The sequence below is a fragment of the Fulmarus glacialis genome, unplaced genomic scaffold (assembly GCF_000690835.1).
Source record: "Fulmarus glacialis isolate BGI_N327 unplaced genomic scaffold, ASM69083v1 scaffold8724, whole genome shotgun sequence".
Taxonomy (NCBI): domain Eukaryota; kingdom Metazoa; phylum Chordata; class Aves; order Procellariiformes; family Procellariidae; genus Fulmarus; species Fulmarus glacialis.
The window spans coordinates 21,054-46,933 of record NW_009206040.1 but is presented as its reverse complement, the minus strand read 5'-3'; the positions used below and the strand labels follow the sequence as shown (position 1 = coordinate 46,933).

At 42.2% G+C, this 25,880-nt stretch overlaps 1 protein-coding gene across 1 annotated transcript; it reads left to right on the top strand.

Annotated features, from left to right (window-relative positions):
• Positions 1–3,538: 3,538 nt before the first annotated feature.
• On the top strand, positions 3,539–17,102 carry PROSER2 (proline and serine rich 2). The gene is made up of 3 exons (XM_009575598.1): positions 3,539–3,718; positions 14,958–15,210; positions 16,111–17,102. Exons 1-3 carry the CDS (start codon positions 3,539–3,541, stop codon positions 17,100–17,102), a joined length of 1,425 nt encoding a protein of 474 aa, XP_009573893.1.
• The last annotated feature ends 8,778 nt before the right edge of the window (positions 17,103–25,880 follow it).

Below are 25,880 nucleotides of genomic sequence, written 5' to 3'. Positions count from 1 at the left end.
GTTTAATATTTGGGATCTTTGCTCCAAATAGTACTGTTCTTGTCACACTTCTACACTCTTGTATCATAGTCTGATTTTTTTTTTTTTTTTTTAATTAATCCCTAATGGTACAGGCACACATTTCTTAAACCAAGCGACAAAAACCACACTATAATGCATTGAAATCCTGTTGTGAGCAACTTTCATATTTAATGCATCTCTGAAGGTCAGGAGGAACAGCTGCTTGTTGTCCTGCTGTTCTTGCTCTCTCTGAGGATGGTTACCTTATTTTTGAACCCTTGCTTGTTACCTAGGCAATCCTACTGAAACAGGCAGTGAAATTCATTAGATTCTTGGCTATTTCTATCTTAAATCCACAAAGCCTTTCACTTAATAGAGGGGACATAAAAGGATGAAGGGACTTCTGTGTTAGCCATGGTTAGGAGGGGAATTCCTCTGTACAGCATGCTGTATGTATTGCAGCAGTGCCAGGCAACCTCACATCAGCTGTAGCTGCACTAGGCACTGTACAACTATGTAGGAGTTTCTCCCTTAAAGTATGAAAAACACAGCAAAGGGGAGAAGAAATAGTGTATATGAATCTTATTGACATGTATCCTTGAAGTGTTAAAGATGGTGTGAAAGATAGAAGGAAGAAAGATCTTCCCCCCCACCCCCTTTCTGCAGGCTCACAGGCTATCGCACAGCTCCCAGGCTTTTCTGAAATGAGTAAAACCTCCAAAGAAGCCACGGCTTACAATGCAAAAGCAGAACCAGTGCCGTAATGCTTGCTACTTGATCTTGTGTGGGTGGCTCTCTTAACCAGTTGCAGTCACTGCCTTTATTCATTGTTCAGGAGTTTTGTGAAACATCTGAGCTTGAGCTCCAAAATGAGTAACAGGAGCTTGCTGGAAGCAGGGTTATTTGTTTTTATTTAGAACTTGTGGCTTTAATGTTTATTACTACTGAATCTGGGTGTTCCTGCTGTCCTGGATGTTGATAGCCCACTGTGAAGCTTAGACCTGGTTATGCTAAGGTTTTGCTGTTGGAGAAGGCAGAATAGTACTCTTAAATACTTTCCTCTCCCTCAAAATTTTTGCCCATTAATTGGTTTCTTGGTAACTTGGATTAATATCTTCATTTGGTTAGTCTTTAAATGTGGGTCTTGTCTATGATATCTATTGTAATGTGGAGCTATGACCTCTCATAATGTAGTCTATAAAATGTTCACAAACAGTTTTGAGTATAATTCTAGAAATCTAGAGGTTGTCTATAATACATCACTGAGGGACTGAACAAACATGGCATGTCCAGTTTATACTGAGGACACCTGGATAAAAATTGATGCTGCAGCTTAAAAGTGCTGCTAAGAAATAATACTCACCTTATGTTGGATGCTAGTAGGAATACTCAGCTCTTGAGTATTGGTCCCTCCTTAGAAAAATACTCCTTTCTATCTGAACATCACCTTGAAAGTCATGGGATGAAATCTGAAGCCAGTGGGTGTTTTCTGTGAATTTCAGAGGTGTCGAGTTTTTCTCTGGTAGTCTTGCCTTCTAAAAATTATATATATATTTTGTGTGTGTGTTTGTGTGTAGCATTTCAGAGGAGTCAGGATTTTCACTGATAATGTTACCTTCTAAAAATTATATATATTTTCTTGTGTATGTGTGTTTGTGTGTGGCTATTCAGTGCCACAGGGTTTGTTGTAGATGGAGCTGCTGTTGCAGGATATGTTCTAGGCTTGGGCTGCTCTTTTCCAATTTAGCTTTCTGCAGCATAGCTTTTTGGTTTGAGCCTGGATATGTGGCAGTCAGAGGTGTGGCAGTTGCTGCAGTGCTGTTGTGTCTGCCTGTCCTGTGATTCTGAAAACCAGGACCAAAAGCATGTTTCTACCTCTGCAGCATCACTTAAAGACCATTATCCTGAGGATGCATTGTATCTATTTATAGATATTGTTATTAATAGAAGAAAGGAAGAATGTTCTTTTTATGTAAAAGCTACCCTAAATCTTAATCGTTAGACCTAATGTTCATAAGAAAGGCTATCAGATGCTTTTATTGTGGCCATCCAGTGCTCTGTTTATGTGGATTGTGCTTCCAAGACTTGCTGGACTGCAGCCTAGCTATGTTGTGTGGGAGCCTTCCCACAAGACACATGTTGGTGCTACAGCATAGATGAGGGAGCATTCGTACGTACCTCTGGTAATGTCATAGCCCTCTCCTGGGAGGAAATGATCAGCGGGATGGAATTGTTGCTCAGTATTGGCAGATGTTATCTCACTGCTATGAAACACTAATCGGCTTACCAGGAGGCTCTGGTTTCTCAGCCCTCAGCTGATGGGTAGGGAGGAGGGAGAAGTAATCCAATTGAATTGGAAATGCAGACTTGACTTTGCTTCTCATGTCGCCTCTCGAACCATAATAAAGGGAGAAGCACTTGGGAAGCAGGACCATCTCACTTCATTTGTACCCTGTCGGGGTAATGGTATCCAGTTCCCAGCTGGTTGCATATAATGTGGTACCTCAGAACCATCTGTTTTGAGGAATGCATCATTGCTGTTTCCTGGTCACAGGCAGGGTTGGTGAAAAGATGGGCTGTTAAAGAACAAGGCAATTTCTTGTTGCAAAGGATGTTTTAATGTATTGGAGAGAGAGATGAGCTAGGTTCTACTTTTTTCCCTCCCCCTGTTTGTGCCATTAGTGCAAAAGAATTACTTTTGTCTTTGTGGTACTTTAAGAATGAAGGAAGAAATTCTGCCAGAGTGTTTTGGGAGATGACGACAATTCAGAGAGGTATTACAGAACTGAGCACTAGGATGGCTTAAAAAGCTGGGGGCTTTTGCTCCAGTAAGTGCTGGTACGTATGTCTGTTCCAGTAAGCATCTTCCAAATGTACAAGCACTGTTTCTTCATGGCTGAGTGAAATAAAAGCTCTGTAAGCTTTAAAATGCAATTTTGCTAGGTAATGTGATGGTGCAGAAATGGCACTAAGTTCTGTTCATGGATCTTTCACCAGAAGTAGTTGGCATAGAGCTGCTTCAGTAACACACAAGTTAACTGCAGCAGTGTTAGGAAAGGAACTGGGTTTTGTTTCCCTCATGTGGTCCAATAAATAGAATTCTTGTCTGAAAGCTAATAAAAGATGAAGATGTTTGAACTGGGCCAGCTGGTGCCTCAGCTGATGGGTTTTTATTACTGTTAATGATGTGTCATAATGGAAAACACAAACTGAATCTGTAGGACAGGTATGTATGCAGGGTCCATGCTTGTAAATGTAGACATCTGGTTTGGAAGCATACAAGATGGGGTACAGAACCTTGCTATGTTGGATTTTAAAGTCACCTTTTAGAAAAAGACCAATTTTTTTTTAAAGATGCCCATAGGTGGTAGACATGTTCCAGAGCATAAAGATATGCCCTTTATTAACTTGCGTGGGATCTTTTTTTACTATTTATTTTCCACTCCTTTTAAAGTATTTTAAAAACCAGGTTTAAATATAACATGTTGTTCTCTGTTTTCAGAAATGAATAAAGCTAGCAGCCCTACGTAATACGCTGATGGCATTCTACGCTGCGTCGGGATTGATAAGTCAAGAGGGTGTGATGCCTAGAAATCTCCTCTCAGATTCTTCTGAAATGGCATCCGAAATCTCTCCAAAGCATGCACTTGGGAGCACGGAAAGGGGTGGCAGCGTGGAAAATCGTGGCAGCCAAGCTAGATGCAGAAATCTTGCCTTGGTAAGTTTAATGAGCCTTATGCTTAGTCATACAAGTTACATTAGTAGCTTTGTTCACATCAAAGGAGTTTTTTTTTATTAAGTGTTGATTTTTGCCATTTCTAGTCCTAGAGGGTTGCTTGTGGTCTTGGTTGTTAACAAACTGAAAGGCCAGAAATAACCACTCTGATTTGGTACAACAGCTTGTTATTCTGGTCTGATTGTCTCTGAGAGCTTGGGGAGTACTTCCCTCTGGCCATTCCTCCCAGAGAACCAGGAACGGCAGTAAGGAGCACACATTGTGCTGGGCAGCTCAGTGCAACCACCTGCATGTGGTGCAGGGTTTGGTGCACATCTCTGCCCTTGCTTTCTTAAGTAGTTCATAAAGGAACTTAAGGATAGTGTTGGTTCTATATGCTGTTTCTTGCCTAAGCTCCTTGTTGACACTACTGAATGAAGGTCTCTGCTTATTCCACCTTCATATAATTAGGTGAGTAACAAATACGTCACCATAAGCAAAGCTGTCTTCACATTAGTGAATATGAGTGTGTGGCCATTTAAATAGTATGTGAGTAATTGAAGGAGTAGGATGCACTTCTGCATTTTTCTAATTAGCAGGATGATTCAGGCAATGAACTCAACAGTACTGTTTGTACTGTGACGAGCTAAGCCTAGAAAGCACCTAGTTCCTTGCACCTTTTTTTTATCATCGCAACCATTTGAAAAGCATCCATTTTTAATTGAGGAAAGAGCACTCCAGTAAACATGCTTTCCCTAAATGGGAATCTAAATCTGTCTTGCCTTAAACATGGAATTATGTTTTCCATATCTCTCCCTCTGTCCTCCCTGCTAGCTTCCTTTTAGTGAAATAGTTTGTTGCTGTGAAAGAGTAAGTGATGAAAATAAGTCAGCAAGTTGATACCTGTATTTGTCTATATACCTCCGAAATGCTCAGTGTTTTGTGCTGCTTTGCGAGCTTTTTGGCAACTGAGGTAATTCTAAAAATGTTTCTCCTCGTCTATTTCTAATGAAGATACAACTCAGTTAATGTTCTGCTGTATCCTTAAGGCAGCTTGTGTTGCTAGTTAAAACATAAAACAAGTATTACTAAATTTACTCCCTTAACTGTTTCTGATCTGCTCTAGAACAAAGTTGTGGAGGGTCAGGGTGGGGGAGGTCAAGAGAGTAGCCAGGCATACCATTTGGACTCAGTTATTTAGAGTATGTAGTTTGTTATATGAAAACTGATTGGATCTTAGAGAATTACAGTGGGAGCTGCGCTTTGTTAAAGAATTACAACTGAATTTTATGCAGAATTACAAGTTAATTTTATGCATTACTCTGACTCCAGTTTTCCAGCTTATCAAACTAGCAGCCAATCGTGTTTCCATGGGTTTTATTCTTAGTTGCGGTAGCAGGCATGAGACTGGTCATTCGAATAATGAGGCTATGTATAAATCAGTATGTTTGTACAGTCTCATCCTGAGTCTGCTGTGTCAGAAAATGGCATAGATTCCCTTGGTCTAACTAGATCTTACCATGTGATAACCCGTATGATGATGCGTCAGCTAGAATTGGAATCCCTTCCTACTCTGTAATGCAGTAATTTATAGATGGAGTAAAAGCTGGCTGCAGGTTTAGGCAATTCCCATCAGACCTGTGCATCAGCAACAGAAGTTCCCAAAGTGTTGAGTTTGTCTTGTTTGAGCTTGTGCATGAAGAAAGTGAAGCATGTACCGACAAGTTTAATTCTGGTGCCACAGATCCCCTTCCATGACAGTTCTTCCAGCAGTATAGTAGGTGGCATGTCCGATAAGGCTGACAACTAGCATGCGTGGAATAACAGGTTGGGGAATGGAAACTCTTCAATAAAGGCATAATTTCAGTTTCTGAGTTTGAGAACGGGTCTGTGGTAAACGGAATATGAAGGAAATTCTGCCAATTGTGATTGAGTAAATAGGACTCAAGTCTTCAGTGCTGCTCAGATCTTTCCTTTTTGTGATCTGATGTAAGAAAACAGTATTGTTCCACTGGCTGATACTTTTTGGCTGTTCAGCACTGAAACAGGCTTTAGAAATCCTCAGGATAAAAAGCAGTATTCTTCAAATATTTCTTTTTCTATATCCTTGTGTAATTGTGTATTAAAAGCATGATTTTTACAGTCCACTAAGCAGATCGGGATTTGTAAGAGGAAAAGCTAGTTGCTGGAACATGCTCCTAGAGACCTTAACTTCTTGCTTCAGTAGTTTTGTTAAAAAGGTTCAGAAGATGCAGCAGCTTTGATGGCCTAATGAGAAGGGAGGGGATAGATAAGAAATTATTTGTCTATACAAAGTTATTAGACCAATTCTGAGAAAGGAAGGGGCAGATTTTCAGGCACACCGGACCTTCATAACCCTGAAACAGAAGCAACTACAGACTTACCTGCCTCTTCATTTATCACTTTTCTGGGCCTGTTCACCTAGAGACACAACAAGGAAGACAAGGGTTGACTTCGAATTTTTTTTTAATGGCCCTTGCAAAGTAAAGAAGTGTAGCAGTGCTTCTTATGACAGGCCTGTACTGCTGTACAGGCTTCTTCCTACTCGATTACAGAAAAGAGGCTCTTAAGCTTCTCGGTGTCAAACTACATTAGTCACTAAATATAACCTTTGAATTGCATCTGTGGAATTCAAACAAACCTAGGGATGTGATAATAGAGACAAACACTTGGACCGGCTTTAGCCTATGCTGACTGCTTAGAGCTGGTTTGGCTGACTGTTGGCTGTTCTTGCATACTGTGTGTCTGCACTGGCATTACTTGCTGTGCAACTGGTTGTCAGTTTAGGAATGACTAGGAGATGGACATGAATTGCCATGTGCCAAAAAGGTCTTAAAATTCTGTTTGTGTGATTCTTACCAGTCAGATGTTGTCAGTCCGGTTTAATTTTGCCAGATTTCTCAGCTTCTTCTTACCTACACAATGGTGCTTTTAGTTAATCTTTGACAATTGCAGTCCTTAAAGCCAATTTTTTTTTTTTTTAAATGGAAAGCAAGGTGCTGATGTCCTGTCTTGATTGCAGTATAATTTTCCATATAAATGATAGATGTTCAGGTCTGGATTTATGCTGCCAAATTTATCACAGCAGCTGAAGACAAGTACAAGAGCCTACGTTTAGATGGGAGGAATGTTTGCCTTGATATTTTCACCTCACACCAACTTTTATAACCATAAAAGTTCTTATATATGAGGACATGAATTTGCATATATATTCTGGTTTCTTTTTAATGAAGGTGGTATCCACACATATGCTTGGCAAAAGGATGAGACAAGTTTATCTTCTCGATACATGGAATCACTTGCACTATCCAAGTGGGAGGGTAAACTAAAACACTCTGTTCTGCTTGGCAATCCTGACTTCCAAAACCCATTCTCGAATGACACTCCCTGATGTGTGGTGTAAGAATTAACTTGCAGTGAAATATGGTTGCAGCAATTTAAGGACACTTAATTTGGAGATAAAAGTAGGTCTTAGCTTTTTTTGAAGCAATTTGTCTTGTTCCGTTGACGGAATAGGCACAGGCCGACTTCTTAAAGCCAGTCCTTTTTCAGTGCTTCACTCTGGTAATTGTACCGTGTATCTATTCTCAGCCGTGAGTAACTGCTTTAGTTTCTAGGTGTGAATAACATGCTAGGACAATAGTATCACCTGTGGAAATAGGTGATCACCAGCAGGTGCTGGTTGTATCTAAAGTGAGCTGTGCTACTTGGAACTGCGCTAGTAATAAGCTGTGTCAGTGCCTTGGGTCTGTTGATACGACTTCATACTATAGCTTCTGTATCTGAACATGTCTTACTGAGTGATAGGTTTGAGGGATACTGAGTTCCTTGTTACTCTCAATGGATCATGATGTGGGGCTTGGGTTTTTTTATTATTTTATTTTTGCCTTTGGTTCAGACAGATCCTCAGTTAATGCCGCAGTTCATCACCACTCTTTTTGGGGCAGTGGTGACCACTAGAATTTGGTCAAGTGACTCTTTCTTTTCATCTCTAATCAAGTGGCTTAAATTGGCAGATGGCCATGATTCTAAAAAGATGTCTTGCTTATTCCGTTTGTTATTTCTTCAAATGAGCTTCCTCTGTGGCTCTAACAAGACTTTATACCCAGCTGCTGAAGATGATTTGTCACTACCAGACACCTTGTATAGTACAGGTGACGTTTTGAACTTTGGTTACATAGACAAAAAGAGCAAGTATCTTGTGAGCAGTCTGAGCTTGCTCAGTATCTTGTTTCACACAGCCATTTAACTCAGGATTGACCTGGTTATTTTGTAGTTATGATGTCTCTTGGAGCCTAAAAATTAGTTGCTATGACCTTTATCCTTTTTGGATCAGTACAGATAATTCAAATGCAACAGACCTGGTTTTCTAAGTGCACTGCATGACTATCTCCTTGCCCCAGCATCTCTGAAGAGTTCCTAGGATTCCAGTGTGGTTTTAGGAGTTACTGGAAAAGGACAGATTGTGTGTCTGTTAACCCACTGCCACCATTTTTCTCACAATTTGAGTGTGCAGAGTTTTGTGATGCTGAGCTGCACAGGGAAAGTCCTGAGAAGGACTCCTTTCATAAAGTTAATGTGTTTTTTTTCCCTCCTTGATACTGATACTCTGCAGGCTTTACTATACTACAAGGTCTTTCACCATGTCAAAGCACTTTGCCAAATAAGAATACGCAAAAAGAAAGAAGAATTTTTATGACTGACTGATACTTTCTATGGATACAGCTGTCTTTGGGCAGGTGGAAGCCATTCCTTACAGGGTGTGGAGAGAGCTATGCTACGCTTCATCCACTTTAAATTGATATTAACATGACTTGGGAGCAGTATGCCTTAGAAAAATGAGGGTCATTGTTCCTACCAGCAGGGCAAGAAGTAGAGAGGAAGAGGGGGCTTGAGGACTGCTTGCTTTGGACCATGAGTGTAGAACTAAGGTAAAGAGCCTGACTCCTAGCAAGGAATGACCTTGCTGTAAAATGTGCTAGTGAGAATGTGCATAGAGTGCAAATTGCCTTCAGGATCTATAAACTGCATCATTCTGCTTCAAAGTGGGATCTGGTAGATAAAGATTATTCCAGCAGGTAGGCAGCTCTGCTCTGTAACCCTTTTTTTTTTCCAAAGCAGTTTCTTCGTACTCCACTACTTTCTTTTTCAAGGAATACTTGGATTAGAGTTTCTTTAATGTGAAAGCCAATTTTAAATTGTCTCACCTTCAGTGCACATAGTGGTCAACATTTTAGATATTAAAATACATACGTACAGGGCTGCGTCTGCCTACCACCCATTCTTCCCGGTTTTAAATCATAATGTGCTCCATTCTTCCAGCCTTCCTGTGTGGCTAAACTCTCAGCACTCCGTGCTGGACCCTGTCCAGCTTGGCTGCATCCTTTCCAAAGTTCAGCGGCTGAATCCGAACTCTGTGTTCCGAATGAGGATGTGCTGTTGTTTTGCTGTTATTTCATCACCCTGGTTAATATATCCCAGAATGACATTCGCATACCTGAACAGCACTCTCTTTCCTCTTTATGGCACTTAAACTGACCTGCAACTCCTTCTGTCTTGTATTGCCACTTAGACATTGTTCATCACTCTATATTCATATGTTTTTTTCAACTGAATTTCATCTTAGGGACTACCAGCACACTTACATGGCTCATGAAAGCCTCATTCTGTCCTACCTAGTTCTTGCAGCAACATCTTTCAGCATAAGGGGACTAACAAATACTAAGTTGTCTACTGTTGTTAGTGAAGTATCAAAAGTTTAGAGGTGGAGAGAGAAATCTGCTCAGGACTTGTCTTGTTTCATTATACAATTTATGATACATCATGCTACTTCTCAAAAATAATAATCTCTCCCCTGTCTCCAGTTACATAGGTACCTTGCAGTAACTTCATCTAGGCATAGTTTCCTTTTTCATCTATGAATATATTTTTGGGGGACCATGTCATAAAGCCTTCAAATTAAGGTATATGACATCTCATGCTTATACTGTTGGCCAAGTCAGTAACCCTCTTTTGAGAAATGAGATTGGTGTGAAATTACTTGATTTTGTAAAAACAGCGTTAGTGGCTTTTGCCTGAAATTTCTCCCAAATTTTATCAATGTTGTTCTAAAATAGAAATTAAAGAGAAAAAGAAATTATAAGCTGATCGGCCTAACTTTGATAACCAGAGAGATGTCTTCAGAGTTTATATAGATCTTGCATTGCTTTAGCTTGCTTTTTTTAAAAGTAGGTTAGACGTAATTTAATCAGTTTATGACTTCAGTTCATCTAGTTTATTTTTTAAATACTTCTAGGTCATTTGTTTCCTTACTTATGACCTATTGATTATATGCTTTGCGAACTATTATGAAGCACAGAGGTACAATTATGTTAATAAACTGAAGAAAACAACATTCAATATTATAGTCGTCTTCACCAAATGAAATGGTATTATCAAAATCATCAGATAGTGGGTTGTAAAGGAAGTGCTTTTTGACACAGCACACAATTAAACTGTGGAACTCATTGCCACAGAATGCTGTGAATGCCAGCCGTTTAAATGGGCTTAAACAATAAGATGAATTCATGCTAGAAAAGCTTATTAAGGGCTATTAAGTACACAGATGCGGATGCACCTGGGAAGTCCTTAAGCCACGTATTGCTGGAAACTGGAAGGATGCAGGGAAGAAAAATATAAATCCACCCACTTTACAGCAGTACTCTTCCCCCCAACCCCATTCCCCTTCCTGTGCATTACTGGTGGCTGAAGGCAGGCTACTGAGCTAAATGGACTTTTTGGTCTGATCCTGTGTGGTAGTTCTTGTTCGTATCTGTAATTCACTTGCTTCCAACTTAAGCAATGCAGTGGTACGATCCATTCTGTTTCCCTTTTCTGTAAATATAATCAGAGGTACTTGCCTTTTTCTTCTGCGCTGAAGCTTTTGTACCTGTTCTGATACTGTTCCTGCATGCAGGGCTTTCTTCTTCCTGCCCTTTCTTTTTACAAGTAGAACTGCCTGCCTTGTTATTAGCAGGCTGAGGCCTAAGTGGTGCCACATTGGTCTCTTCCTCCCACATATTAGAATAGTTTGCTCCCTTGCGGTTTTTTGAGGAGCATCCAGTCGCTTCTCTCCCATGGAACTGCCAACTTCATTGGCACTGTCAAGTGATTGATGATGAATCAGTTGAATCCCGTGTTCTCCTGGTAGTTTGCTAATTGAAGTGTAACAGTGTAACTGGGGGTGTCCCCTTTGTTTCTCTAGAGGTTTTCAAAAATTTTTTTTTTTTTTTTTTTTTTTTACTACTGCAGATGTCTTGGGATTTCCCCTGCTGTTCTGTTTCTGTCTGCTGATCTTAGGATTCTAGGTCTGGATGTGATGTTAAGAATTTCTTCAGATGCATGTGAAAAATTGTGGGCCTCTGATATTAACTCACTGTTTTGGACAGGTAGGAAAGGGATCTTTTCTATGAAACAGATTATGTTCTTCTTTTCTTTTTTTCTTGTTTCTTTTTTTTTCCTCTTTTATACCAAAGACCATCATAACAGACTCTTTCCTGTTTGGCTTAAGCAGGAAATGTTTGGCTGCACAGGGATCTAAAATATTAATGCCAGCTGAGCATACTCAGCTATTTCAGCTGTTTGCATCCCAAATTTCTTCTGTCCAAGCAGTCTTTTTAATCCTCAGCTAAGGCACAGTTTTCAAGTTTCAAATTTAGGCTGTCTTTTGACAGTTGTTTTAAAGTCGGTAGTGTTAGGTGTGTGTGAGATTTAGTTTTGGGAGTTGTGTTTGTGTATTAAGAGTAGGGAGTTGGGGAAAGTATGAGGGGAATAACTCAAGTAGCTGAAAAGACTCGGCTTTGACTCTTAAAAATGCAGATTCTTCAAGAAGAAAGGAGGCCTAGAAAACCAGCCCAGAAAGAATATGAACTGTTCCAGTACTTGGAATATGTGGAAAATGAACTAATTACAAATAGACTTGGTAACCTTAGTTAAAACTGGCACAAGTTGACTACAACAAAATTCCTCCCATCTTTCTGAAAACTTTACTATAATATAAGTAATACAAGTGGGCATTTTATAATACGCCACTATTCTCAGACCAGTGGTAAAGCAAGTCACTGCTTGCTTTACATCTCTGAGCTCCTTCGGTTTGACCAACTTGAGTAGGTTTATTTTCACTGTGCTTGTGTGTCTAAAATGGGATTATTTCCTTGTCTCTCAAACTGAAACCTTGCCTTGCCTGAGGGAGTTTCTAGCCAGGCTGGATGCCTTACATCTCAGTATGGTGACCTGCCATAATGCTGTCTGTTCTCTAGAGCTGCTGTCTTTTTTTGTCTTTTTTTTTTTTTTTTTTCCTTCTGAAGAAATGTGACATTGGTCATCTTGAAGGAAAATTGTATGAGGAAAGAGATCAAAGTGCTAACTGAAATGAGGTTGGCCTTCCAAACCTAGGTATGCCATTTACTACAAATGTATTTGCAAAGGGATGGTTAGTCATTTTGGATCCTTCACCTAAAGGGGAACTGCTCATTTCAGCAAGATCCATGAGGGATGGTAAGTCAGGCAGAGCTGTGCTGACTAGTCCTCCTGCAAATCCCACCTGGCATGGAGAAGCATTCAGTCTGGCAGCACAAAAATGGGTGAAAGGAAGGGCTTCTGAAAGTCCTTTGCTTCAATTCACATGCTGTTTTGCTCAACTCTTGATCAAATGAGTTATGCTCATGTGGGAGCAGTTTTTCTTTTAAATGAACAAAGTGTGGTGCAGTCATTTCTGTACTGTACCACACTCTGGATCTGCTGCCACCATGAACCTCTTAAAGACAACCCCCTTTTTTTCTTTTGCCTGCGGAAGTCTGGCTCTTGCAATGAGCTCACCCACAACAAAAGCTTCTTAGAGTCCTGTTCAGCTCCAGCTAGGACCTACCTAACAACGGCTCCTTTCCTGTCATTCTCTTGCCTACTAGACATAGCAGCTGTATGAGTATTTGGGTGGGGAAGGAAGGAGATTGCAACATCCATTAAGAAAAAAAAGAAGGCTTGTCTGTCTCTCACTCTTCAAGTGCAGCTGTAAAACTTTCCTTGGCCTTTGAAAATGGAGCTCTGCCATGTGGTGGGTGCGAGTTGTGGAATACGTCAGCCTTTGAAGTTAGTGCTTTAAATAGGCAATTGCAAATGGCATCCAAATTTACGCTTTTGTAGCAGTTTTGCTGCAAGGTGGAATAAGTTACTTATTCTGACAGTGCACTGTGGATAGTAAGACTGAGTTATAGGTACCCACACCTCTGCACATATCTCCCAGCCATCAAACCGTGTTCACCCTGATGACAATAAATCTGAATCTCTAGAAATGTAGTTGTAGAATGAACCTCTTGTTGAAACCAACTTTGTATTTCCCTGCAAGACTTCAGTCTTCTGTTTTAACAGAAAACTGTGCCAGCTGTGACTGTAGACTGCTGTGTTCGCATGATTGCAGCTACAGATAAGCAAACCTGTCCTGAAGTGTCTGAACTAAGAATGGCTGAAAGGCTGTGTGTCTGTCTTCTGTATTTCATTCATTTATTTACAGGGAAAATGTTCTACTGGACACACAGAAGAAGGCAACTAAGAGCCCTAAAGCATTTATTTTCTCATCTGTAGTGTTTTGAGTGCTTAGAGACTAACTGCCACTTGGTACAATGCAGCACTTCATAGTTCTTAATCTATAGGCATTGCTTTTCTACAGAGGTACATTGTTCTTATTTTTAATGCTGGGGATGGGGATAAAAGCTTTGTTTGCACAAGGAGTTAACAGGTAGAGCTGCACACAGTTTTTTCTATTCTAATCTAATGTAAGATGGTTTGAACAGGCACGGTGAGTTTGAAGCAAGTTGTGCTGCCCTAGCAAGAGCATGTCTACCTCTTGGACGTTTGCACTGCATACCTCTATATACTTACCTAAATTCCCCCAATCCTCCATGCAGGCCTTGTAACCTGCATGCGCAATCAGGTGTCCTTGGAGAAGCGAAAAGTAGAGAAGAGGAAGGAAACTGTCTTGTATTGCTTTGCTGGTGCCTTCATGTTAAGTTACTGATGGCAAAGTTTCCAGTATATGCCTGGTGGGAGAGAAATGCAATCCAGAAAAGGGAAAACCTCACTTACTTTTCAACAATACCTAGTTACATTCCAGAACTTACACAGCTCTCTTGGGAAATGTCTTTCCTGTAACCATTGTCTTAATGTAGTGCCTTTCTTAATCATTCTTTGTCATCTCCAAGCTTCTGGAAAAGTGAGTGTTTCCCAGGGTGTAGGTGGAGGGAAAAGAGTTTGCGCATTGCTGCCTGGCTTCTCATAGCGATATTGTGTTAATCGAGTTAATCAAGAGCAGTGACTCATAGCAAATGAAGACTGGATAATCCAAGTGATTATTTATCACTTCTGTGGTCTACAGGATTGTTTCCTGCTGGAGAAAATAGCCCAGGGCACTTTACTGCTAGGGAACACATCTTCATATTTATTCTAAATTTTTCCTTTCTGTAACTCAAAGGTAAAATCTTTAGAAACCCTCTCCCTCCTTATTATTACTTCTTTGTAATCTACCACATAACTCTGGATAATTCAGAGATTACAGTGGTAGAGACAGATTTCAGCTCTAGCTCTGCATCAAGAAGCCAAGTCCCACTTTGGTCTAGAGCAAAAAAGAAATCAACCTATTTTTTGGACTGTCCTGAATGCACCCTTTCCCTCCCATGCTGCTCCCAAGCCCTGTCCCTGAACCTGACACAGCAACTGAAACAGCTTATTCCAATTTGGAGCCTGAAGAAGCTATCTTAACTCTTGTTAAAGGCACAGGTGGGGAGTGGTTGTTTAGGGGGGTTTTTTTGTCTGCTTTTATGGTCTTCCAGCAATTTGTTCTGTCCAACTCAAATGGCTACTTGTCTGCTGAACTAAAGTTAGGTACTTTAAAGGATGAAATACCAGTTGCTGTTCTTCAGTCAAAACTAATGCACTGTAAACTCCTGGCTTTTTTTTTTTTCCTTCTTTCTCCTCTTGTATTTCTTTCCCCTCTTGTAGTGTAGTGGCTGAACACTTCTTTGGGAAGGGATGAAACAGCAAGCTGGAGATGCTTCTGATGTGACTGCTGCCTGTTTCATCCTGCCCCTTTTGGCCTTCGAAAAGGGGTGCTGTGTTTGCTATCAGTGTACTTACCTGTACTCACCTGTAGGGTGTTAATCTTTCTGGCTTTTTTCTTTTTTCCCCATAGGATGATGAGAGTCTGAAATACTTAACTCACGAAGAGCAGGATGTTCTCATGTTCTTTGAGGAAACCATAGATGCCTTAGAAGATGACTTGGAGGAGCCAGTCCTACGTGACAGTGGCATCCACTGTCAGTCTCCAAGGTCAACGGAAGAAAATGTGTCCAGTCATTCAGAGACTGAAGATATCATCGACTTAGTACAGTCAACACCCGAGAGTAGCGACCATGAAGGCCCTCCTAGCAGAGATGCAGAACCAGGTAGTAGTATTTCTTGAAAGTGTGATTTTCCCTTTGACCTAGCCATGACATACTCCAGTTCTCAGTAGAAACAGCTAAAGAAATTCTGTACCTTCCTTACTACATCAAGATGAATCTGTTCACACATCAGGAGCTCTAAGGACTGTCATTTTACTTTGACTTGGGATTTCTGAAATTCTTGCTGTTACTATAACTTCCCCACCGCCGCCCCCGCCCCCCCTGGAGGTCATGCATATGATTAAGTTGTTGGACTGCTATTTCAGTCCCCTACCCAGTGACTGAGTTGTAACAGAACTGAGTTTTATGCAGAGTCATTGCAGCAAGGCATTCTAGTGTCCATCAATGTGTTAACGCTCTGCTTCTCTCTCAGACCTCTTAAGACTTTCTCTAAGAATTTTAAGATAGCAGATTGTTTGTAGTGTTACTTTGTGTGGGACTGAAAGGCACACAGTTTGTGACAAGGTAGTGTATGACACATTGTTTTCATCACCCTGTAGAGTTTGCTCTCTCCATTTTTGGAGAATGGATTTATCAGCTAGTACATACAGAGGGATGTAACGTGTCCTCTCCTGGCTGTTACAATAAATAAGAATTGCAAAACTCTTATAGAAGAAGCAGCCATTGAAACACAGTAAAGCTAACATGCAGATTGTGAATGAATGGCAGAAAGAGGGCCTCTAGTGAACGCATTGTAAATATGGTGATTTGAACTATAGCGTCGCCTACAAGATGCCATTGCTAGGAATTCAGTTATAGTTTCTTCTGGCAATGTGGGCTGAGTTTGAGTTAGAAAGTTTGGGGGAGGGGAGTACTGATGCTTGCTAATCCCAGGTGAAAGAAAGCCTTGTATTCTGCTCTGTGTGGAGACTTAATGACATTATTGGTGCTTTGTCTTTTAAGTGTTGGATGCTACCAGGAGAACTGAGAGCCCTAAGCCAGCTGTACCTGCTGACCTTTCCCCACATCCCCCTGTACCACCACCATCGATGTCCGAGATGCTTCCTTCTCCTCCTCTACCCCCTCCTCCAGTGCAGCATCCAAAATTGCTTCGCTCCATCCCCACTCCGCTCATCATGGCCCAGAAGATGTCTGAGCAGCAGATGGAGAGCAGGGTGCGCTTCCCCAGTGCCCTCAAGGAAGGGAATTCAGACAGGAAGAAAACCCCAGTAGCCAACGGTGATTATTTTGTGGCTCCAAAGCACCCTCCTGCACCTGCACCCAAACTGCACCGGTTCCCCAGCAACATCAACATAACAAATGTCAGTGGCAAAGAATTCAATGAGACTATTTCAAAAGCAGCAGTTAACGTCCAGGAGCGGAGAGCTCAGGTGCTGGCCAACATCAATGGAGGAGCTTTTCTGGCGGCTGAACTGGAGGAGAAGCTGCAGAAAAATGATTTCTTGTCACGTAACAGAAGTTCTTCCTTAAGGGATCTCTCCTCTGAGCAAACTCGATACGAGGCCCTGACAAAACTTGGCCTAGTTAAGGGAAAGCCAGCCCAGGACCAAGTAGACCATGCCCCAAGCACTCAGCAGCTTGATTTGCAGCCCAAACAGGCAGACGCTGTTCCCAATGGATATCAAAACATCCACGATATTTTAAAAAGTGAGCCCAGCCCTTTCCTTCCTATGGGCAAAACTGTAACAATCAAACCAGAGGTAGCTCTTGCTGCTAACAAGGTCAGCAGCACACAGCAGAACACAGCAAAAAGTTTTAATGATTATAAACAACCTAGTCTAAACCTGGATATGAGGAAGAGATCAGGTTCATTGCCTAGACCTTCTGGATTTCGATCCCAAGGGATAACAGTAAAGTTTTCTGGCCGTGGCTCAACAGAAGAAGCTAGGAGAGAGGCACTTCGGAAACTGGGACTACTGAAAGAGACTGCATAATTTGGATGGGAATGTTTTGGCAGCGGTGGGAAGTCGTAGCATGGCTTTGTGCTAGAATAGTCCCAACAGGATTGGGATCAAAGAGATTGGAAGAAGAAAGGGAAAGTTCTCTGCTTCAGGCAAGCTAAGGAGGTACTAATACTGTGGAATGACCACTCGTGTTTATCCCAGAAGGACTAGCACCATGTACCAGCTCTCCTTCCTACAGAGATACTCATGTGTTGCTCTTTGACTAAGAGGAATTTTATTTAAGTAATGCTGAACTGTAGCAGACAGCATCTCATCAATGAAGTGTACAGAGCAGTATTGTTGTACATAGCAAACTGAATGGTGAATCTTCCTTTCGATCTTTTTGAAGCCAAAAACGAGAGTTCTGTTTGTCTTGCCCACATGTGTATGTCTGTTTGTGGGAGCTCAAGATAATGTCAAAACTGAAATTTCTGATCAGCGTGACACACTTCCATGACTTTTTGTGGTCTATATTATCTGGCTTGGCTTCGTTCCTTACCAGTAGTGTGAGTCTTCTGCTTCCTTGCTCTGTGCCCACTTGACTCAAGACTGTACAGAGGGTGGTTTCTGTTCTGACCTTTTCCTCGACAGAGCGGCCCAGGCTTTGAGTGGGTGACTGCATCACTCTGCTGCTTCGCTTGAAGTCTTGCCTTTCTTCCCAGCCACCTGCTTCTTGGTCATGCTCTAGCAACTAACAACTACGTGTCCAGTGAAAGGCACCAGATAAGCCTCAAGGATATGCACCATGCCCCGGTTTTCGCACTGACAGCCAAAGAGTCTCCTGACAATCTGTGAACCCAACTGTTCTGTACCAGTGATGATCTTATAGCAGAGAAGCCATAGGAACAAGTTAACTTTGTACCAAATGCGAGAACCTTATGTCAAAAGTCTAATCTTTTACGTTAGGGTTCCCTTGAAGAAACTGTTACTTTTTGGACAATAGCTGTACTACATTGAATAGTTGTAAGTTCTGTTACTTCTAAAAACTGTCGTTTGAACTTCCTGTAGTTTGACAGCCCTAATAATCCTCTGTTCACAGCCTTATTTGATTCTGCCCTGCCAATGCATAACAGAAGTTAGAGCCAAAATTCTTGCAGGGTAAGTGGAGTTACAGGAGAGAGCTGTATGTAAGAGCACATCGCTCCTGAATGGTCCAAGTTGGCATATTTTGCCTTTGTTCAATAGACATGCTTTTAAAGATGGTCCCAAAATATATTTGTGTGTTGGTATGATTTTTTTTTTAAATATGGAAAAGCTGCTCTTCCACATTAAAACTCCCTTCCCTTTTTGTACACCTGAAAACATCCGGAATAGCCATTTTAGAATCAAATGCCAAACTCCAGACCCTCTAAATTTCTCATTGTTGTTCCTGCATGTTCACTTATTCTCTGCACTTTGTAAAGCCTCAAGTAACCCCCTCTTTGTCCCAAGAAGCTGAGTAATAAACCTTGGAGAAGAGGAGGGGAGCGGCTATAATAGAAACTGACACACCCTTCAGCAAGGAGCACTGACATAACTGTGATAAACAAGTTTGTAGTTCTTGTGATAAACTATTTCAAACTTGCTGAGCTGTACTTGTAAATGAAGCTGTCATGAAGGAAAAATCTTTGCGTCATTCTCAACCTGTCTCGTAAGTTAAAGTTTTTTGTTGGTTTGGGGTTTTTTTTTTTTTGGTTTGTGATTGTTGGTTTTTTTTGTTTTTAAATTATCTGCTTGCTGCTTAAATTTTTAATTGTGTTGTTAGGGTATCTGGCTGGTTCTGTTATGTAGTTATTCTTTTCAGCCTTTTCACTGGGTAAGTGATCACGTTCCTCATTGTGACAGGCATACTATACATAAGCAATCAGTAATTAAAATATGTGGCCATTCCTCAGTCTGGCAAAGGACTTACGCATGCATAATCAAATGTGAGAAGTGCTGCTGAAACAAACAAGGGTGCTTGTATGCTGCAAGTAAAGCACGTACTTAATTTTGCTGGGCTCTGAGTCTATAGTTCTAAATCAGAAAGACAAGGAAGCACATAAAATACATCCAAGCACCTGCTTCAGTGCAGCCTGGAGTGGAGTCCTACATGTGGATGATGCATCGTAATTTATTAACATAACCTCCTAAGTAAATTTAAATGTTTCATGACCTTTGTGCTTTTAAATCCTGTTACAGCAAATTCCTCATTATAAATGTGAAGTGCGTACAAAGCAATCTTCACATCTAATCATTTCTTGCGAGCTCTTCTTTGAGCTGTTTACAGCTGCGAGTCCATGCTAAGCAAACAGGGGAGAAAAACCCTGAATTGTTTCATTGAAATTCAGTCCTATTCAATAACTCTGTAACAACCCTATTTAAAAAAAAAAAAAATTACATGTTTAATATCTAAAGTATAAAGTTGCAGTATGCTGAATTAGCTGGATCATATTCTTTCATCCTTTGTGCAGGGCTGCATCCTCAACCGGTGGGAAGTGAGAGTTAGATCTTCATTAGATAAACCATTTTCTGCCCAGTGAGGACTTGGAACGAGGTATTCATTGTGGCCCTTCATTATAGCAAATATCCTAGTGGTAAATTCTTCTCTGTGCCTAAAACTGTAGTAAGTAAAGCCATGTACTAAATGAAGTTAAGAGTCTAGCTGCTAATAACCTGTATATAAATTTAGCTCTATTTTGTGTATCTTGTTTTGTGTGTATATGTTGCTGTGATTTTATTTTTTTTCTCCGTTGTGTTAGAGGTAACTGTCTTGCACAAATCTGATAAATCATCTATTAAACTGGGATAAAACCAATGAAACAATGGCTGACGGGAGGTAGAATTTTGTTCTTTGTCACCCAGTAGCATGCATCTTTCTTGGAGGAGGGAAGTGACTTTTTTTAATGACTAATGTCAATTTAATAACTTTTCTTTTTGCAACTGTGGATCAAATCCTGTCACACCATGAGTGAAGGAGGAAAAAAAAAAAAAGGAGGATTATGTCTGTCTTCTGTCAAGAGATGTGTATTCTCACTGCTGGGCTTCAGTAGCTGTGACCAGGGTCCTTGCAGGAACGAAGTTCATCCTGAACAGTGTTTGAAGTAGGCAAAAGCCTCCCTCTCCCACTGTTTTGCAATATTAAAATGAATTTTCCAAGAGAAATATTGTATACATGAATGAATAGTAACTCATCTTTGTGTTTCCATGGCTGCCTTCCATGGGTGAATGTGATACTTACGGTGAACTCGCCATAAGTGAGTGTCATCCTGCTGAGGGTAGAAGTCCTTCTTGTTGCACAGGACAAATAGAGAATATTCCTACCCATCCCTTCTGAGCATGTGCATGTGTTTGCTGCCTTTCTGTCTTTTGTTTGGATACTTGCACATCAACACTGCTAAGATACTTCCAACCAAGAATTAGTGCTTACTCTGGCATGCGTTATTAGAGTTACTGCTGCTAAGTAGAGTATAGAGATGAAGGTTTCCTAATGAAATGCTACATAGCTGAGGTGGTGGCTAAATCATCTTGTGCTGAGACTTGTCCCGCTTCAAGGAGGGAATGGTTTAGAGCCAAAACTAACAAGCTTTGACTTAATAACAACGATGACAAAACCCTCAGAAGAACAGATGCTCAGGAATAAGTGGCTGCTTTTTACTCAGACTCCCTAGGGTAAGGACTGGATTCAGGGGCTTCAGCCCCCAGTTCTTCCTGCAGGCTGCCCTGAGTAGGAGGCTGGAGGGTAGCACTACCACCCCAGCTTGTACCTGGGAGGAACCCTTGAAACAATTCTACTGTTTTGAAGATGGATTTTTTTTTTTATATACAGGTAGTGTTGAGCATTTGTCCAAATATCATGTATCATAACAGATAGAGTGGAAATCACTCTACAAAAAAATTAACTCCCAGTTGCTTGAGCTACTTTTTTATCCCCCAGGTAGGATGTTGGTGGTAGCCAAAAAGCATCAGCAGGTCTAGCAGCCTGTCCTTAAGTTTTCCAGGGCTGCCTCAGGGCTTGGGCACATGTCTCAGCCAGGACAGGGCAGGTGGCCTCTCATAACTGTGTCCAGCTCCAGCCTGGAGCCAGTGTGAGAGAATTTAACTTGGCTCACTCTATAATGAAACTTAAACTAAGTTACAGTGCCTCACCTTTGCTGTAGGGTAAAACTTCACACAGCTGCCCAGTTACTGTCAGCCTTTCAAGTGGCTGCAGCTTTGGGAATAAGCTTTTGATGTTTTGACTCCTTCTGTGCATGTTTTATACACACACAAATTTGGCTTCTCCCTTAAAAATAAACAGCTTCAGAAAGCGTTATCCATAACTGATCAGAGAAGGCATAAGGCTAAAGGTAGATAATAGTTTTAGCTCAGCAACTCGGGCTAGTTTTCTGTACTGCTGGAGGCACAAACAGAAGGACTGTAATTTACAGTGCTCCTGAATGAACTCAAACTGTTTTGTAACTGAACCCACCAAGGTGAAAATTACAGAACACATTCTTTAGCTGGCTGGTTGGTCGTCATTATTCCTGGCAGAGGGGGAGGCTGGTGTAGGGCAGCTCAAAAGCAGTGGTGAGCGTAGTGACGGTGTGGGATTGCTCAGGCTGCTCTGGAGGCAGCTACAAAGCCAAGTCCTGATGGTTGAGTTTTCAGGTGTATCCCCTACCCCTACAGCGCCCACGACTCCAGCTAACTTGTTCTTGATGACTTGGACCCTATGCAAGTTGTTTGATGTCTTTAATAGGTCAGCACTGAAAGATAGGGGGGGTGAATGTGAAGTGAGTGGAAAAACTTGAAAATCTGTTTATCTTACTTTAACATATTTTACTTAAACACATTTACCCCTAAATGTTACCCTCTAACCTTTCTTTTGCTCTAAGAATCTGACAGCAAGTTGGCATGGCTTCATCTACCAGTCTACTTTTAATACTTTGGAAAAGTTATGAGCTTACATCCATGCTGGAATAGCACCGGCTGCAGCCATGTTGGCAACATGGTCATGCAGCGGATGGTTTGGGTGGTATCTTGGGGCCTGTGTTAAGAGGTTGCACGACTGCAGCGATGACGGCAGAGGCAGGGGAGGAGGAGCCTTGGAGCAGGAAGGCAGTGGCGTGACTGCTCAGCCCAGCAAGAGAGGAGCATGGCCCCTGCCTGCATGGTGAGGCAGTTTGGCCATCCCCTTAGCCGTTCATTTAGCATTGCTTGGCCAGTAGCTCAACAGTGAGCTACGTTAGACAGATAGCTATTTTGTACGTAATTTTGTCCTATACTTATTCCTGTTAACTCCTCAGAACAAGCTATACCAGCATAAGCTCATGTACTGGCACTAGTAACTGAGTTTAGCAAAGTGATTTTAAAACAGATGTGTATGGAGATAGGGCTGCTCCCTTAGACATGATCTTAGACAAGAGGAAGCCTTTAATTCATCACTTCTTACATGCAATCCTCCACCTGCACAGGGTCTTGTTTTCAGATACTCCCTCCATCATGTAGAGGCAAAGGAGTCTTCATCATGGTGTTGACTCCCAAGCTATAAATATCTTTTCCCCTGAGGTAAGGAGGGTCCTTAGACTGGATGGAGCCAAACCCTTCTAAGTGAACACACCCTTCTCTTGCATGTTGGTTTTTTTTGTTTGGTCTTTTTTTTTCCCCCTCAGAACAGGGCTTTCTCTTCCCATGCAAGGTGACCCCTCCCAAATTAGGAAATGCCTTCCTTGAAAAGTTGTTGGTGCATCCTCGACTACTTCACTGACGGGTCAGATGCGTTCTTGCCTCCAGGGATCTGCAAGGAAAGATTATTTTTGTTAATAGGGCTAGCCATTACTTCTCAGCCTTTGGATTTTTCCACTGGGTCATAATTACCTCCTGCTACTTGCAACCAGCAAAGTAAAGAAAACCAGAAGAGGCTTCACACCTTCCTTTTAGGTGTGAGGAACAGTAGAGAAACTAGCTGGCAGGCTTGAAAGAGTAACTCAGCTTCAATTTGTCTTTTGTTCACCAGTCTTTGCACCTGCCCCTGAGCTTTAATGAATGTTTCACAGAGCCCCAGGAATTGCAAACTAATTCCAAGAGGTTCCCCAGAGCTGCTCAGGCACTGTTATCCTGGGACCATTGTTTTCTTCTCAGATGGGTGTCTCTGTATCACAAAGAAATGCAGCTGTTTTAGTGTCCTCACCTGAGGGACAAACAAAGCCCAAGTTTTTTGGGGTTTGGGTTTTTTTCCCCCCCCATCATTGAGCTCCAATTTCCAAAGCCTGTGAGATTGAACATCCCCCATGTCCCTGTGCTATAGCCAGCCAAGGACTCTGTCAAGCTGCTGCCTGAGGTCCATCATTGTAGCTATTCGCTTTAGTACCTTCACTTGCGATCACTGCACCCAGTACAGTGTCCCCACCGATCCCCTGTCCGAGCTCTCCCAGTAAGCGCACAGCCACCTCCCAGTGTCGCTGTGCTCCCTGACAAAGCCCAACACAGACCCTAGGGCAGGTCCCATCTTCTTGAGCTGTGGCTTGTTCAGCCCAGGAGCGACGCTGAAGCCTTATAGAGCTCAATGCGGCTGCGTGGCAGGGTGCAAGCATCCTTCATGAACTTGGAGAGCCAGCACCAAGCTGCACGGGGCCCTCGAGACCCCCGCGACCCCCGCTCTTGCTGGGCACAGCGCACACTGGTGCTTAACAGCAGCTATCACAGCACTCCGCTCTTTTCACTGACAGTGGCTTCCTGTGCAAGTCACTTCTCTCTCTGATTCAGCCTCAGAGATCTCTGTTATAACGGGACCACTCATTTCGTCAGGGGAGGTCAAATTCACCATCAACCGTTCATGATGTATTTTTTCCCATAATTTCAGCAGAATCTCTCTACTCTTTGGGCTTTTACTATTGTAAGCATCAGAAAATTGTGTAATTTTTTATCTGCCTGCTTATCCATCCTCGTGAGGAAGGGCAAGAGCTGTGTTTCCCAGCTGGGAAATGAGGGCAGTGATGGTAAGCCAAGAAAAAAGGAGCAGAGATGAGCTTGACCTTCTGGTTCCCAGACTTACGCACTAATCCTGAATCACCCTTCCTCTCCCACCACCACACCTACTGCTTTGGGAGCATTTACTTGCCAGGCCAGGAGAAAAAAAACCAGCAGCCTGGAAGCTTAGACTCACGTGTGCAATGAGTTGTCCATACTCTGATTAACAAAGTTAAGCCACCCATTGTACAGATGCTCAGAGGGTGGAATGACACCAGAGGAAAAGAGCATTCATACAAGCCGTCACTGCAGGAGGGAGATTATTTCTTCATATTTAAACACATTTCTATTTCCAATATACAAGCCAGCACAAGTGTAGAGGATCAACAGGGTCTTCAGGCTTCATGACACAAACTTCATTACTGTGGACCATTTCCTGCCTCCAAATGGATTTAGCTTGCCTGATTAGTTTTTGTTTTTATATATGGCATGGGTTTTCCAGCACGGCGGTTCCTGCTACGTCCTATAATAAACCCCCGAGCTCTGCACCAGCCCCGCCAAGAGCAGAGAGTTTCCTCCATGGCATGTCACCCTGCAGGCAGCAGCAATCATTTCTTTGAAACAAAAAACTGGTTCAATTTTACATTAGCTAAGATTCACAACTAGTAATAAACCCCTACTTTCATTGGGCGTGGGATTTGGGACCAACCTGAATAATAAACCACAAACAATTATGCCTCTCAGGCATAACAATAAAAAAGGGAGAGTTTGTTTAAGTCCTGCTGTTGCATCCATCTTTCCACTGGAAGAGAAAGGCTGCCGCAGGAGGGATGACGAACCGGCATCTTCCTGGAAGAGCTTGGCTGAATTACCAGAGAGAAGCAGACTGATCCTCCCTGACCAGGCTGACCGCCCGGTTTTCCTCCCAGGAGAGGGCTCATCCTGCCACGAGTCCGAGGAGGAAGCTGGAGCACCACCAGCAAAGAAAAGAAAAGCCAAAGTTGCCTTCGAGATCCCTCTCACTACTTTGTTACCTGGGCTTCATTTCCACCCTTCCAGGGATGCAACTTCCAGTAACTCGCATCAATTTAGTAATCGCTTACTGGATTAATACAAAAGAGACGCCAAACAAACATCTCTTCAGGTGGGTTATGAAAGCCTTACTGATGCATTCAAGTCTTGCTTCCCAGGAGAGAACATCTTATCTTTACTTATGTGTGCATATATATAATATATATAATTCAAAAAATTGGATTCTGGCACAGCAAGGAGGACAACCAGCTCAGCTGGACAGTGACACTGAGATACACGGCAGCTGCGCAGCTGGGAACAGCTCTCCTTGTAGAGCAGACATGGGCTTCCCTTGACAGCTGGAGGGGGCTTCCAGCAATCCTTTCCCTAAGAGAAGCAACCAAGGACAAGTGGTGGCCCCGCCGCCAGGCGCACGCAGCGAGTGTGACATCCTGGCCCCGTGGGTGTGGAAGGGTTTCTGAAGCCGGCTCCCTTGAGGCATCCTCTGGCTCAGGAGAGGTGGTCACAGTCGGTCAGTCACTGCTCTTTCACAGCATTGCTGTTTTCACCCAGGAGCTGCCCAAGAAGTAACCCAAGAATTCAGAAATTAATGTCTATCTCCAACATGGGGTTGATTTGATTTGATTTAACCGAATTAACCAGAGAAGAGACTTTTAAGGGACTGATTGGTAGCTACAAGCCCTAGGAGGTAGGACCAGCAAGTGGAAAAGAGCAGGCCCTTTGGGTATCCCCAACTCCTGTACTTGCATGGGCTTTTCCCTGTTTGCAGGGGGGGCAGAGCTGACAGTAATGCTAGCAAAATTAAGTCTCTCATTAACACTGTTCCAG